The sequence below is a fragment of the Silurus aristotelis genome, assembly GCF_946808225.1.
Source record: "Silurus aristotelis genome assembly, chromosome: 4".
In the NCBI taxonomy this organism is placed as follows: Eukaryota; Metazoa; Chordata; class Actinopteri; order Siluriformes; family Siluridae; genus Silurus; species Silurus aristotelis.
Window position 1 is genome coordinate 28,226,762 of NC_139577.1, and position 16,336 is coordinate 28,243,097.

General features: G+C 39.8%; 1 protein-coding gene across 5 annotated transcripts in view; it reads left to right on the plus strand.

Annotated features, from left to right (window-relative positions):
- The window catches only part of lef1 (lymphoid enhancer-binding factor 1), a 39,266-nt gene that overhangs the window by 15,651 nt on the left and 7,279 nt on the right, over positions 1 to 16,336 (plus strand). Inside the window, exons 4-10 of one of the 5 annotated variants that reach the window (XM_083538793.1) lie at positions 6,749 to 6,872; positions 8,865 to 8,955; positions 9,991 to 10,110; positions 11,825 to 11,987; positions 12,512 to 12,629; positions 14,795 to 14,834; positions 15,472 to 15,529. In XM_083538793.1, the coding sequence (XP_083394919.1) occupies positions 6,749 to 6,872; positions 8,865 to 8,955; positions 9,991 to 10,110; positions 11,825 to 11,987; positions 12,512 to 12,629; positions 14,795 to 14,834; positions 15,472 to 15,523 (708 nt within the window). In that variant the 3' untranslated portion in view covers positions 15,524 to 15,529. Of the gene's footprint in view, positions 1 to 6,748; positions 6,873 to 8,864; positions 8,956 to 9,990; positions 10,111 to 11,824; positions 11,988 to 12,511; positions 12,630 to 14,785; positions 14,835 to 15,471; positions 15,530 to 16,336 lie in introns of all 5 variants that reach the window. The other 4 variants (XM_083538792.1, XM_083538795.1, XM_083538794.1 and 1 more) reach the window with 4 other exon arrangements.

Consider the following 16,336-nt stretch of genomic DNA (forward strand, 5'->3'; position numbering starts at 1 on the left):
ACACACTGAGTCTGAGTACCTGTGTGAACAAGAGTGCAGCACTATAATCAGAGCAGGCACGGCCCTCCCTTTTTCTCACTGCCATCACCTTGTTGTCTGCCAAAAGGCGTTTAGTACCTCTCGCTCGCTTTCTCGCTCCACCCACTGTATCTTTCTTTTACACCTACTGTTTTTATTTTTCTTACATTCTCTTAATATTGGATGGTAGGAAGCGGCTAACTAGAGGATCGCATCAAGTACAATGCTTTTATTGTCACAGAATTTTCTTCATCCATTTACACACACACTCATAGCTCATTGCATGTTTAGCACTAAACCACAGCTAAAAGGATGAAAAGCAATGTATTGCAGCTGCCGAGAACGATGGCTATAAATAGAAGATATAAAGCTGGCACCGAACAAGAAGAGGGAGTAACCACTCATTCATTTATTTGTGCCTAGTCAAGGTCACAGAGGTCGTAGAGATCAGTAAAGATGACCGTTTCTCAGATCTGCTTGTGTGGCTTTAGAGAGGTGTTGGTTCAACCGTGCTGTTTAATTTATTTAATTTTATTATTTTACTATTATTCATTAATTGTGTGTATGTGTGTGTGTGCACGCACACTTGTGTGTGAGCGTGTGTTTGGTTGGTAGGAGCAGCCGGGCCTGCTGACTGTGTTGCTCCAGTGGAATGTTTGACCTTTCGGCGGTGCTTTGATGTGACCAGGCCCTGCTGTGCTAATGAGCTTCAGGCTACAGGGGGGGCCAAGAACTCGGCCAAACCCTCTCAAAACCCCAACCAACCAATCAGACGCTCACCCACACTCTACGCACCAATAAATATTCACAAGCCTTTATACAGCCACTGGAAAACCACAACAACCAAAGAGCCCCACGTGATTCCAGTGACTAAGCAGAGTTTTAAATAGATTAAAAACCAGCATCACTTTGCTACATAGCGTAATTAGCTTTAGAGAGCAACGTTGTTATGTTGGTCACTTAAAAATGAAGTCGAACTGATGCCTTAGGTCAGGTATTAAGATCTCATTGTTGCTTTTTAATATTTATATGCATGCCAATCAGTCATGATAGTTTGGTCTGTATTGTTCATTGAGTCATAAATGAGTTCAAACATTGAACATTATCATATACAGTTCCATTAAACAGCTTTACCAAAATAATGGTTTTGATGTAAATCCGTAACGGCTGCTCCAGAGACGAGGAAAAAAAAAAAGAAGTAAAGTTGAATATTAGTCATAATATACACAAAAGTGTATGTCTTAAAACCTTTAAACTAATCCCTGCAAATAATATTGCTTCACACAGAAATGTGCACAGTGATAGGATTCTGTTATATCGAAGTCCTTTCAATTCATTTAGATGTGACTGTTCAGGAAGACGAGAAACAGTAGCTGTGTTTTGCTTCGTATTTGGCCGCATGTCCGAGTGCATTTCTGATTTATTGTATCTTGTCTGTCAGGCTAGTAGTTTTTGTGCTGGTCATGTGATCCTGTTCTGATAACAGAACACACAAAGGGATGAAATGGCATTATCTAAACTCCAGCAAAAGTAGTATTTATGGTTTTTTATTTATTTATTTGTTTGTTTTATTAGACTTGTAGCCATTTTTTTTTGCCAGTCCAATTCACATTCATAGCACCTGCTATATTTTCTGAAGAACGTCCTTTACCTACTGAAAATGGATGAACGAATGAATGAAAGTACAGCACCACAAGCATTCCCTCTATGGTCTTCATATCTGAGCGCCCGCATAAAAGTGAAACCACCCATTGCTCCAACTCTTTAGTTAAGTCCTGATGCACATCTTTACAGACTTTTAATTATCCAATAAACATCTGTTTTTTTTTTTTTTTTTTTTTTTTTTTTTAAAGTGTATGTATTAACTTTGTAGTTTACAGTTAATATTAAGCCTAATTGGCTTGGTACTTCTTATACAATGGATTCTTCAAGAGGTCTTTAGTAGGTCAGTAGATAATTAAGGTGTCATGGCTTACTAAAATGGTCCTATTTGAAGCTCTGTCAAACTGAGAAACATGATGATGTAGGTATTTCTGTGAAACCTTCAAGCGATCTGCAGAGGGACAACTGGATTACCTCAAAGGGTTCAAACATTTCGAAGTGTGTTCAGTTTTCACTGGTGTTACACTTTTGAAGACAATTTGTGATATTTGGCTTTGAACTCAAGTCTGAAGTCACTTCCAGCAGCTTAGTAACTCAGTAACTGAGGCAAAAACATGAGTTTAGTATGATTGATAGTGAAATCACAATACAAGGCATTAATGTTTCACAGTCACATTATATGGCCAGGTTTTTTTATGAGCAGCTTTCATCAGTGATGAAAAATGAAACATTTATGAAGCATTATAAAAGAAGCATCATATGGGTGGTATGTTAAGCTTTGTGGTCATCTGAGGACAGTGTGTTTAACTCGTCTGTTGAGTGAATAAAGGAAAAGATTAATTGCTCTAAGCAAAGAAAGACTGAGAAGCCCTTCATTGATGTGAATATTTTTTTTTTCACCCTTCTGGGCAGGCTTTTTAACGTTTATTTTTCCTTTTACTGTACCTCTCCTTTTCTCCCCTTAGTCTTTCTTACTCATGCTCTCCATCTCCCTCTGTATTAGCTCGCTCTCTGTTTCTCTTCTCTCGGTCTCATTACCCAAGGCGCGTGGCATGTGCTGCAACTCTTCCTTTCTTCTTTATTAATTGGGTTTGGTTACATTAAGGCCTTTGGCCAAAAGGCTGTCCTGCCAATAACACATTCCATTTTCAACACTCCAGTGAAGACTGCAGGCTTTGCCTGTTTTCTCAGATGCTAATTAGTTATTTATTTAAGCATCTAATTTCACGGTTCTATCCCAAACAAGTGCACTGGTGCTCTGTGGCTTGTTGGGATGCTTTAAAGGGAACAGAGCAGTAGAATAATGTGTGTTCACCTTTTGTTGTGTAAAGGTCATGCATTCCTGCTGATGTGAGCGGGAACACCTGGGTCCTGGGTGTGTTCTGCCTTTGGCCTTTTAATGTCCTTTGTTTAAGTAGCTAAACAGACTGATATCTATAGCGACATCATCTCTGCATTCAGCTATCAAAAAAGGAAATTTAAATGTAAGTTTGTTGTTCTGTCTTTTTTCACCTTGTCATTTGAAGCTGTTTAGACAAGTAGTCTCAAATGTTTATTCTTTTTGCCGCATTTTATGGCTGCTTTTTGCCATCAGAGTGAACTAAAATTCGTTTGCCAAAAACAAACGGGTGCAGGATATGAATATAAAATGTACTTATGGTCAATTTTGACCAACGAATTTTGAAATTCTCGGACATGAATGACTAGAAATCAAAGGACCGGTTGTGGTTTCTTTAGATTTCTAAATGCAAAATAGATGATCAACTAATTATTTAATGTTTTCCATCATCGTTTTTCCTAATGTTGCGCAAGTAAACAGCTAGATAGACAAGTGCTGCTTAAGCTTCAGGTAGGTCGAATTCAGTAAAACTAAATGCAGCCACGAATCCAAGCTTCACACAGTTTTATTAGGCTGAGAGAGTCTGTCTGCAACATTACATTTCACTGACTGAGGGAACCTTTTCGCTCATGTTCGACTGTAGCCGTGAGCATGAACGAGTCCTCATTGCATATAAATTACAGAAGTGGGAAGCGATTATCATAAAAGTCCTGCTTCCTCTTTTTCCCTGCATGTCGCAGAAGTGGGATAATTGAGTTGAGTATAAAATGTAGTGTCGGGTGGGGTGGGGGGTTGGGAGGAGGGCGCGTTTGGAGAATTAGTGCAAGAACATTTTATACATCATTGGTTAGAAGAATGTTGACTAGCCTAGCAGGATTTTACACCGCTCCGCCTCTCTCTTTCTTTATCTCTCACTCTGTCCTTTTACATCAAAATTTTCGTAGGCCTTTTGCCAGCTCAAGTTCTGAACAATGAAATTTCTCTTGAAAACCACATCTAAGGTTCTTGTGAAGCCAAGCCTGGTTATAAAACTCCAAACGGAATCGCTTCTTTCCAGTCCGTACCGCCTCTCCCCAAATATGAAAAGAAAGCCTTAAGCCTATTATTTTTCCTCACAATAAAGAATGAAATGGCGACAGGGACTCCAGCATGGCTGCCCTATCCCCTATAACTTCCCACCCAGTCTGTGTAAACGTAGCGTCCATGAGATTTCTGGGACAAGTTGCTATGGCGCAGACGATTTCGGTTCCTGTGGTCGCCACATCCTGGGCTGAATCAGTAAAAGTGTTTGCACAGTCGTCGATGAATGTGTCAAACCCGTCGCTTTATGAAAGGCTGCGGTTTTGAAAATTAGACCATGTGCTATGTAGAAGGACTATATTTTGCAAGATTTATTTGATTGAACTTACTGTTCAAGTGCTCGTATTTCAGTGAACGTAAATATTGTGACTTTCTCGTTCTTCGGTGGGGGTGGGGGTGGGTGTGTGTGTGTGTGTGTGTGCGTGTGTGTGTGTGTCACATTAGCCAAGCAGTTAAAGTGATGCACAGTGCTGGGAGCTTATTAAGAAGTTGAGTAAAATACACTTTGACAGCTGTGACTGGCGAGTACAAAGATCCAATATGCCATCGAACGAAACGCAAGAGCTCTTCACTATTATGATTTGCTGCAAGTCAACAGCCTTATACCAGCAGGATAAGAAGCAACGTTTGTATGTCTCACTAAGAGAGCTCATTTTCATGAGCATTTTGATGACCACCCCCTCTCAGCACTTCCCCATTCTTTTCTATACTACGCGTCTTTCTTTTCTTTTTTACCCCACTGTGAGACAGGGACGCGGGGCTTAAAGAAAAAAATCCGCCCGCTTCTTATCTCCTTCCCACAGGAAAAGCCAATAGGAGCTGAAAGGCGTAAAATAAAGGAAAAAGCATGCGTGCTATCATTTAGGCCTCAAGTTCGGACCTGCCTCAGACTATAGGCCTCGGGTAACATGTCGTTAGCCGAGGCTGGGTCGTAGTTTGGTTTCTGTGTTACGATAACATCGGTAAAGTGCTACCTCGCCTCATGAATTAGTCCTGACCTTTACCCTAAGTCATAAACTGGTTTCACATGACACAAACACAAATGAATTAAACTCATTTTCATTTCTGTAGTGCTTTTAACAATGGACATTGTTTTAAAACAGCATTACAGAGATACAACAGTTATGAATGTGTATAAAAGAATAGATAAGTTTTGTGCCTCTAAGTTTGTTCCTTATAATTGTACCTCATGAGCGAGCCAGTGGTTACTATAGCATGGAAAAACTCCCTGAGCTGGCACAAGGAAGAAACCTTAGGGGGGACAAGACTCAAAAGGGAACCCTAATATCATCTGGGTGGCACTGAATGTTCATTTGTTACAGTTTCATAATTGTCGAGATGTGCTGTTCAGTGATAGGCCCTTAAATGTAGTAGTAGACTGTTCAATCATAGTTCAATCATACTTCCTGTCAACCTAAGGGTTAATTTGTCCCACCTGATATTTGGATTATAAATGAACGAAAACGAGTGGTTAACAACGATACAAGCCTGTTGAGTGCCTGCTGCTAACTAATGTTCTATTCGCCTTTATTCATCATTTCTGTTCTATTATTTTCCCATTCTGGAATAAGAACACGATGATCTTTGGGGCAATGTGATTCCAGCCACGAGAGACTCCCACACACAAACTCCCACACCCTGTGGCTTTAAACCAGACCATTTCATGAAGCAATAATGGTACCTTTCACCTCCCCCTTGGCCTCGCTTGCCAATTAGCGGGTCGAGAATGTCAAGCTCTGCTCACAAATTAGGACAAACTACTCATTTGAACCCAGCCCTACCTCCAGGACCACATGGCTGTTTCGGGCTTGGCCAGCCTGTATGGGATGGTCAGGAGCCTAATTTACTGGATGAGAACATCAGCCTCAGAACTGAGGAAATAAACACCATCTTCGTGGACCGTGTGAATTCTAGGGATTGATATGATTTCCCCCCCCACTGCCATTCTGCCAAAGCCGACAATGAAATTCGGTCATAAGTGCTTCATTTGGGTCACATGTAACGGATAATCACTATGGCAACATATACATCCTGACGATGTCGGGGTTGCTGTGTGTGTGTGTTGGGTATGAGTGTGTGTTGTTTAGTGTCAAGACTTTTGCTTTGTGAGTCAGCCCACAATTGTGTGTGTGCGTGCGTGCGTGCGTGTGTGCGTGTGTAGAGGCTGCTGCTGACGTGATTAACCCTGCTTAGTTCCACCGCAGACGGCCGGAGCTCTGTAATGAACTCCCTTATTCACCGGCTAATGATTCCCTTTGATCTCCAGCCCTGAGACCTCTGCTCTGCCTCTGCCCTGTGGCGCTCCCTTCCTCCAACTCTCCCTCCTCCCTCTTCTTTTCCTCCCTCCCAAGAATCGCAGTGGAATATTTGGTGTGATTGAGAGAATGTTGGTGATAAAGAATGGCATGTGAGGTCACCACATTTTACTCATTTAACCAGGGCATACTGCAGATAAGAGCAAAGCAGTGATCACAACTACCCTGAATGTGGTTTTCTTTAGATCAGAAAAAAAAAAAAAGATTTGATTCGTTGATTTTAACTGAAAAGCTTCCAGTGAGCTTTGATATGAAGAGGGAAAAAATGCTAGGAATGGTAGAAATGGTGAGATTATTTACAATAAAAGAAAAATCAGTGTGTTTCTTTGCTAATGTAATGTTCTGTAAACTGTTGCATTCTAACATGTCCCCATCCTGTTTGTGTGTCCTGCAGTCGAATAAGGTTCCTGTAGTGCAGCCATCCCACGCAGTTCACCCCCTCACACCTCTGATCACCTATAGCGATGAGCACTTCGCCCCTGGCCCTCACTCGGCACAACACCCCCAGGACTCAAAAGGTATATGCTCTCCCTCACATTTGCACACTCGCACCTGAAATGAGTACATTTTATTAGGATTCGTCCAAGAACAGCAGTTCCACCAGGTCCTCTTTCAGCTCAGCAGTTTAGAGCAGCTGGAGGATCTGGGTCTGAAGGGGTGGCAGGGGGTCTGGCAGACAACTGCACACAAGCTCAACTCCATATGTGCTCCTTCCGGCAGACGTTTGTCTCCGAAGCAACTCAATATGAGGGAGGAAAACGATAGGAGGGAGAGAGATAGGGAGGATGTGGTAAAATTGTGGAGGTCTAGCAAGCTATAAATATCCTCAGTGGCGACCCACACCAAAATCCTTTTTTTTTTTTCTCTTTACTTTTCTTTTTTTATGCTGATTCTTTGCATCAGTGAGGTTTTCATAGTACTTTTCCAGTGGATACATCCAAAAAACTGTTATTACAGAGACTACACAACTGTCCATACCTTGGTCAAGTACTGTTTTTCATTTCCCTTATGTAAATAGGACTGGGGAGCAAAACCTGGGAACATAGGAGGAGTTCTCTGGTTGTGATCGTAATCGTAACACAACCCTGGTGTTACAATTTAACATCGATCAACAGGTTTTACTCAGAATTAGTGAAAATCTTTCAAAATGGCTAAACTTACAGAACTTTCCAGGTTTTTTATTGGACTTGACTAGGATGTTAGAAACAAAAGATGTGTTTAAAAGTGTTTAAAGCTGTTATATTTAATTAAAGGCACTTTGTGGTGAAGCAGCTTATACTAATTCATAATATTATTTAGTGCAGTAGTATTTAGTCTTTTGACACAGATGTTGTGGTTTTTTTTTTTGCTTTTCTTTGTTTGTTTTTGTGTTAATGAGTGCTGACACTGGAAACTCTTTGCCGAAGTGTAAAATAAATGTCTTATAGAAAACATCACCATAATCAACAGCTTTAATTTGTTCAACAGTGGATTATTTTCCATTAAAGTCCATTTTATTAATCATAATTGATAGTATAAATTCAGGGTCTTTTTGCTATAGCATATACTTTTTCATACTCTTCAATAAAATGCCCCAATCAATTCAAATGGTTAACGTTCCAAACGACACCCTAAGTAGTACGCACAAAGTTAACTAACCAATGTTTTATACTATTTAGTATAGTATTTTAATTTGTTTATTTTTTATGAGTCATTGACTTGGTAAATCACTGATGACTGCATTTGACCAGTGGCATGCACTACTATCCCCCACCCTTATGTTCCAGTTTGTATCCGGCAAGAAGGGAAAGCAAAATTCATCACCGATACAAAGTTACAGATATTTAGAAATGGAAATGATGACAAAATTGTAAAATCGTAGATTTGTTACCATAAAAAAACTTTCTTTCGGCTTCTCCCGTTAGGGGTCGCCACAGCGGATCCTCCGCACGTTTTGATTTGGCACATGTTTTACGCTGGATGCCCTTCCTAACGCAACCCTCCCCAATTTATCCGGGCTTGGGACCGGCACTAAGAGTGGCTGGGGATGGTTCCCTGACCGGGGATCGAACCCGGGTCGCAGCGGTGAGAGCGCTGCATCTTAACCACTAGACCACCAGGGGATAGATTTGTTACCATAAGCCACTGTAATAAACTATAAGCAGATAGAAAACTCTATTAAAGATCTTTTGTTCCTTCTCCTCGAGTTGAAGGAATCTAAACCTGTTTAGGTTTTGAGGGTGATATTGAATCAAAATCCTTTGTGTGTGAGCATGTTTGTGCGAATGCTTCGACATTTAATGACTGATTCGTTCATGTTGGGCTACATGCATACTCGTGACCTGGGTTTGTGTAAGGAACAACTGTGGTGTGTGTGTGTGTGTGTGTGTGTGTGTGTGTGTGTGTGTGTGTGTGTGTGTGTGTGTGTGTGTGTGTGTGTGTGTGTGTGTGTGTGTGTAAACAAATGTTACTGTGCATTTAGTTGTGAACGTAGGTAAAATGATACTATGCACTACTCTCTGTGTATACAGGAATGCAGAGGCATCATCCTGGTCCAGATATTCCGAACTTCTACTCCCTCTCCCCTGGAGGAGTTGGACAGATCACTCCACCACTGGGCTGGTGAGTGCATGTGCGCACACACACACGTGCACGCACACACACACACACACACACACACACACACACACACACACACACACACACACACACACAGATACTCTTACACACACGCACACAGAGCTCATCAGGCATCCTAAATCAGCAAATGGCATCAAGATGGTGGGTTTGTGTGCTTGTGTGTGTCTACTGATGTTCCCATCTCAAGCTTTCTCCTGATTCAATCCTGGCCATGCGCCTCCTTGGCTTATCCAGGCCATATGCAGCTGCTCCTCGGCTCGGCCTGGCTCCTGTAAGCCGAGCGTGAGAATCATACGGGACTGGAAGAGAAAACTCGCCTGAGCGAAAGACTAAGCGCACTGCCTGTAAACACAGTGAAACTGGATCAGACCACAGGCAGGCACTGAGGTCAACCAACCCAACTACTGATCAAATGGGAACATAACAGGAGATGATGTGGAAGACTGGAAACCAAATGGACAGCATGTCAGATTAACTTCATTTGTGTTTAAAGTTTAATGGTTTAAGCACAACTACCCAAATAACCAAATAACTGCCACATAATGATATATTCACTCAAAAATCACACACTTGGTAAACAGCACACAAAAATTACAAAAACGATTAAAGAATGTGGGGAATATACATATAATGTACAATATGTAAGTCAAATGAAGACCTACATTTTTTTTCTATAGTTTATTGCAAAATAAAAATCTTAACAGGCCTAAATGATTACATTATGATGACACTTTTACAAGCATGGCATATTGTTGTAATAAAGGAGTACCATTATAGTGATGAATAACTTGTAAAATGTAATAATGTATTAAAATGTCGTTCTGCTCCCTGTTATCAGTAGAGCAAGCTGATGGTTAATGTCACTAACCTGCAACAATAAATATTGGTGAAGAGATCTATGCCAAGCAATTTAAACCCAGTGAATTGATTCACTGCACTACTCATCTCTTATGTGCCACGTTCTTTTCTTTCTGGCTCAAACCCGTTCACTCTCCTTTGTGGTTTGGTTGTCTTCAGGTTCCCACATCACATGGTTCCAGGACCTCCTGGACCTCATGCCACAGGAATCCCCCACCCAGCTATCGTCAACCCACAAGTCAAACATGAGCCTCCACACGAGACAGACCTGATGCACATGTGAGTGGTCCCTCCTCATCTTCCTCCTCATCATCCTCTTGAGTCATGCAAATAAAAAGCAGAGTACCACTATAACTAAAACTTTGGTAAAAAAAAAATTACTAGATGCTTAAGATTGATACCAGCATGACTGAAGTCAAGAAAGCACTGTTTTATTTCAGTATTTGGAAATTAAGATGTGGATCAATTAGGCGAAACAACCAACTGGACAAAAAACGATGATCCAAGCATTTCTTTCATGTTGGACTAAATAGTGTAAACACACCACACGCTTTGATGTGCCTGACTCTAAATCAGTGTAGTCTCTCTTACTGTCATCACTATGACTCACCCATTTTAGTAGAAACAAACCAAAGATCAGAAACCTAGTTGGAAGAATACATATAGACTAAATTGGAGATATTAGAAGAAGAATAATTTTTTAAAAAAGGGATTGAAACCAGCATTAGTTTATTGCTTAAAAACATCAATAGCCCAGGTTTATTTACCTTGGTATTTGCCCATAATCCCTACTGCTTTTGGGGATCTATTTGCTCCTTTTTTTTTTTCTTCATTGCCAGCCAGAGATTAAAGGGGACACTCTGTATTTCTGAAACCACACCCTTTGACAGTTTTGCAGTTTTTAAAACTTTAAAGGTAATTTTAAATACCTTTTTAAAAAAAATAAATAAATAAAAAAAATTTAAAAAATCCATATAATGATCTATGTAACTATTACTATACATTTTTCTGAGCATTTTTTGCTATATATATTAACCATTTAAATCTTATGTGAATTAAAATTTTAACTCAAAATTAAATCTGATTGTGTTAAAATGGTACACACACACATTCAAAATGGTCAGTCATTAGCAATTCTTTAGAGCTTTTTAATTTCAGGGTTAAATCTATTCATTTACTCGTTAAATAAAATGATCACTATTATATTTTGTAGAAATGACTTTGTGGATCATGTATTGAACATGAACAGGGACATACGACGCATGATTTTTATTAAAACAAGCAAAATGTCCATAATGATGGAGAAAGGTAGAACAGGGAATTTCCTATTCTGTTTTGCCTGCTCTTTTGCTTGTGTAGTTGAAGTTCCGTGAGCTCGTAGATGTATTTATTTTTTTTGTGTGGTTTGAGTTGAGCCTTCATGTGGCATGAACTCCCAGACAAATGTACATGCACATTGACCCCTTTTCAAAATCTGTTCTTGAGAGGGCTCAACTGCTCCCATTAGCAGCAGATCAAGACCTGCTTGTAGAAATAAAGCCTCTAATTAAGCTTTATTGGCTATGGATAAGCAGAAGTGTACAGATAAGACTCTGCGCTCCATTTGGCCCCAGGTAGCAGATCCAGGTTTAAGATAGACGCGTGCAGTTAAAAGTTTTTTGGAGAGAGACGACTCTTTTCCTCCATTGGCAGGAGGAGCAAGGCTCAGGGTTTGGTTGCTATTACTGGTGAAGTAATCTCTCTGCATGAAAGCACCCAACTGGACCTGATTAAAGGCATTCTGCTAGTGAGTCGTGCAGCTCTGCTTTGGATGACAAAAGCGATCGCTTGCTATTCTCACACTAGCTGCCGTCTTTGTGGCGGCGGTCCCTACAACGGCCCCTATGAGGGCTCTGCCGCCCCCAACAAACCCCATGTTTTTTTTGTTTCTTTATTGATTCCAAACTTTCTTTCTTTCATTGTTGTTGTTTTTTCTCGCGATCATTTCTTGCAGGAAGTCTCAACACGAGCAGCGAAAAGAGCAGGAGCCCAAAAGGCCTCACATCAAGAAGCCACTCAACGCCTTCATGCTTTACATGAAAGAGATGCGTGCCAACGTGGTGGCTGAGTGCACGCTGAAGGAGAGTGCCGCCATCAACCAGATTCTAGGCAGAAGGGTATGCATCGAAGTTTAACATATGCCCTTTATCATCACATTTAACAGATATAAATATAAGAGCTGTCACTTGGTGAAATTTAGTCTGAAATTTTTCCTCTTTTTTGGGAAGAAAAAAAGTGGGACCGCTCTGAGCATGTTTAATGCCTTAACCAAAAGCCTGAGTAGTTTAAGGCAGCCAGCCACAGCAAAGCACCGATCTGCGGTTGTGTGGGGTAATTGCCCGCTGACATAGTTTGAAGTAAAGCGCCGCTAAATTGGAACCAGTGTTTTGATATAAAATCAAAGTTTTTTTCCGGTCCCTTTTTCTCTCGCTGTGGAAGTTAATCTCTTCATCATGTTTCCCCTTTGCCATCCCCACCCCCTTTCCCCTCACCTCCCTCCAAAATACAAATCATTTGGCAAAGGATTTTGTGGCAAAACACTAGCATGCATCTCTTTGCTGGGAACTTGAAAGTGTTCAAGTAATAGACTGACTGATTCTCTCTCTCTTTCCCCCCCTAATCTTCCCTTTGCACCCAACAGTGGCATGCTTTATCTCGGGAAGAGCAAGCAAAGTATTACGAATTAGCCCGCAAGGAACGGCAGCTCCACATGCAGTTATACCCAGGCTGGTCTGCCAGAGACAATTACGTAAGTATCCGTACATGCCGGGAAATGTGACGTATGTTTGTGTTTGTCAGAGATGGCTATAGACAGCCTTTAAACAGATCAGTCTGACTTAAAAAGCCCCCGAAAAGGCAACTTCTCTATGGGTTACCTTGATTTGACTACCGTAATTTAGATTTTTAGATGGATCAGTATCACAATAATCATTCGTTTTTACATTTAATACGAAAAGGTTCAGTTCAGTTTAATTTTATTCCTATGTCGCTTTTCCAAAATGGAGATTGTCTGAGAAAGAAACCCTCAGAGGAACCAGACTCAAAAGGGGATCTCAACCTCATTTGGGTGACACCAAGAGTGTGATTTATGAAAAAATTAAAACGTTACCAACACCAGAGAGTGAGAAATATTGCAAGGAACAGAGTGAGTAGTATCTTTTCTACGGTCTTATACAGTCAGTTGGAATTGTGGAAGCAAGAGCTACTAAGCAAATAATAAATTAGCTCCTCCATGCCAGAGCCTTTACATATTCAGTGATTGAGAAACAGAATATGTAGAATGTGATTTTGAGTATTGATTAAGAGGTATGGTGCAATCTAGCAGAAATCAACAATCTACGTTTGCTCACTGTGTATAATGACTGTCATATAATGTTCACTCCACCAGTAATAATAGTTAGTTGGTTTTATAAATCTGACTTTGGGACACAACCATATTATTAAGGGCTCTGCAGGGACAAACATTCAGTGTACACAATCATTTCATTTACATTTTGCTTGAACTGTTTATTTGAAGATGTATATCAGATTAAGCCGCTCTTTTTGATCATAAACCTAAACATTATAACAAAATATTTTATCAGTGAACTCTCAAGTGTGGTATGTAATTTTAATTTATACTTGTACCCAATTATGAGCACTATATATTTCCATTTCTATCAGCTTTTTTATTATTATTATTATTATTATTATTATTATTATTGTGGAACATATGTCAGACAACAACAAATATATTTTATCACTTATAGCAGCAATAAACTATTAGTATAGTCTTACTCTTCTCAGGGTTTTTTTTCTCAAGAAATGCAGCTTCTCATGTTACCGGAAAACCACAAACCACCAATTACCAAATTGCCTGTGGTAGGAAACCTACAGGCTATTACAAAGTGTTTATACTGGAGGCTTTTTCCAATAGACAGTAAATAAATCCTTCCAAAAAAATTGATCATATCAATACCAGCACAAAAAAAAAATACTATAGAAGTAATAACATACTGAGAATGTAAAATTCAGATTTTTACCTGCCTTCTGACTAACTTGTTCAAGGAATGTGCATGTTTAATTATAATACAAGTTAAAGAATATACTGTGTATAGACATGTACAAAAAACCTCCACCACAATAATACTGATAGTCTGTAATTGCACATAGAATAATTTAACTTTCTCCTAAATATGTGTAATGCTTTTTACGTTGCAATGCATTGTAGCCTTAACCTTAATCAGACAAGAAATTCTCCTCAATTGATGGACGTGAGCATTTTTACTTGGACCAAGCTAGAAAAAGCACACAAAGCTAAGAAACACTTCTAAAGAGGGATGAACTTTCCACTCTGCTGGTTGCCTTAGCAGCGGCCATACAGCTGTATTTAACCATGCTAAGCGCTATGAGCCCATCCCTGCTCTGTCATACACGCTTGTTCACTGCTCAGAGTTTCATGGCTCTGTCAGCCACAGCTAGAATACACAGATTAGCTGCTGAATAAGTGGATTATCAGACTTTTACAGCAGGCAACCAAAGAACGCCTCATATTGGACCGCAAAATGACGCCACAGAGCGATCTATACCTATAGTCACCCTGCTAGGGGATTTAGAGTAAGCTACAAATCCTCAACCAATCCCGACTTCTGGCTCGAGAGCAGTGATCTTCATGGAATTAGAGCAGACCAGATATTTTATTCCCATGTGTAACTTTTTGATTGATCATTAGTTCCTAATGTCTGGTAGAAGGATTAGCGAGATGTGTTTGCATTGTAACAGTTTCACAGATATAAAAGATGGGATCAGGTAAAGAAAAAGACAGATAAAAGGGTTGAAGTCAAAACGTACATTCAGCTTTGGGTGAAGAGTGAATTTGAAATCTCGAGTGGTCAGGAGGGTTTGAGCTGTATTTTAAAACCTCGATATTTTCTAGGGAAAGAAGAAAAAAAGGAAGAGGGAAAAACTTCAGGAAACAGCCTCAGGTAAAAACCTTCCACTTGCCTCCTTTGCTTTGTTTCTTTTCCTCTCCTCTGCATTTGGCTTCCCTTCTTTCTACAACTTCTGGTTTCTGACTACGCTTTCACTGTACATGCTTTACTCTTCACTATTTAACCATGACAACATGTTTTCTGCGAGATTTGTAACTTCAGTGCATTTTCATGAAACCTTCTCTCTCTTTTCGGTAACATTTAGACTGCAGGTTGTAAAAAGATAATAAAGAGCTCGCGCTAGTACTGCAGCAGCACACTTCTTGTCGTCACTCATGCTTTTCATTCCTCCATCCATCTGTCACTTCCTCCACATGACTCGCAGTCTTTGGGATTAGTCTGTCCATTCTTTGATAAGACTCAACTCCCTCAGGCTTTAACTCTCTTTCTGTGCCCTGTCCTTTTGACTTTTACAAAGCAACACTAGCGACTTTGATTCATATTTACGTGTTCTGTGTATTTGCTTAGCAGTCGATATTTCTGTATAGTAGCACTTGTGTAATAAACATGCTCTGAATGTGTTTTAATAAAAAATAATTGCTTAGTCTTCACTCTGTGCTTTTTCGATTATTCTTTATGACTACACGTTGAAGGTACGATGTTAAGCAACCATCCCCCCTTTTTGTTAAAGACTTCCATTTTCTACAGGTACAGCCCAGAGAATGAAAACGGCATACATCTGAGCAATGGTAAGCGGCCCGCCGTGTCCCTATATTAACCGTCTCTTAGTACAGACTAATCCTAAAGCTTCGCCAGTGTGTTTGTGTGCACCCTTTCTACCAACCAGATTTACTAAATACACTATATTGTCAAAAGTATCAGTATTATGATCATTACACCCATATGTGGTGTTAAACATCCCATTCCACAATTCATGGTTAATTATATGGAGTTTTCTACCCTCACTCTCCCAATAATGGGAGATTATCCATAAGATATTGTAGTGGGACTACAGTGTAGAGCAGTTCATCTTAAAGGTGTTCAGTAGGGTCGAGGTCAGTGAAGGGCATGTGAACTTTTCATGGACCTTACTTTATCATAATGGAACAGATTTCAGCTTTTTAGTATCAGTTAAGGGAAATCGTAATGCTACAGCATATAGAGACATTCTATGAGCATTTAGTTTGTGCCACCAGTTCAAGGAAGTGATGGTCAGGTGTCTGCATACTTTTGGCCAAATAGTGTATAATCCAGTCATCTTTGCTAATACTTTCCTCTTTTACTTTGTTGATTTTTTTTTTAAACACACACAGGATTTTATCAGTTTGAAGGTAGTAATATTTTATGATTATTTGTACTAACTATATAATTTTAAAGATATTTTCTTGCTAGTTTCTTCATCTTCTCATTTTTTTTTTTTTCATTTTTTTAAAACATATGTTTTGCTCAGGTAGTCAAGTTTTTCTGATTCTGGTGGTTCTGTACTAACCATATAATTTTGAAAATACCTTTTAATACTAATATCTCACTAGTGTTTTTCCATCTCAAGCTCCTGT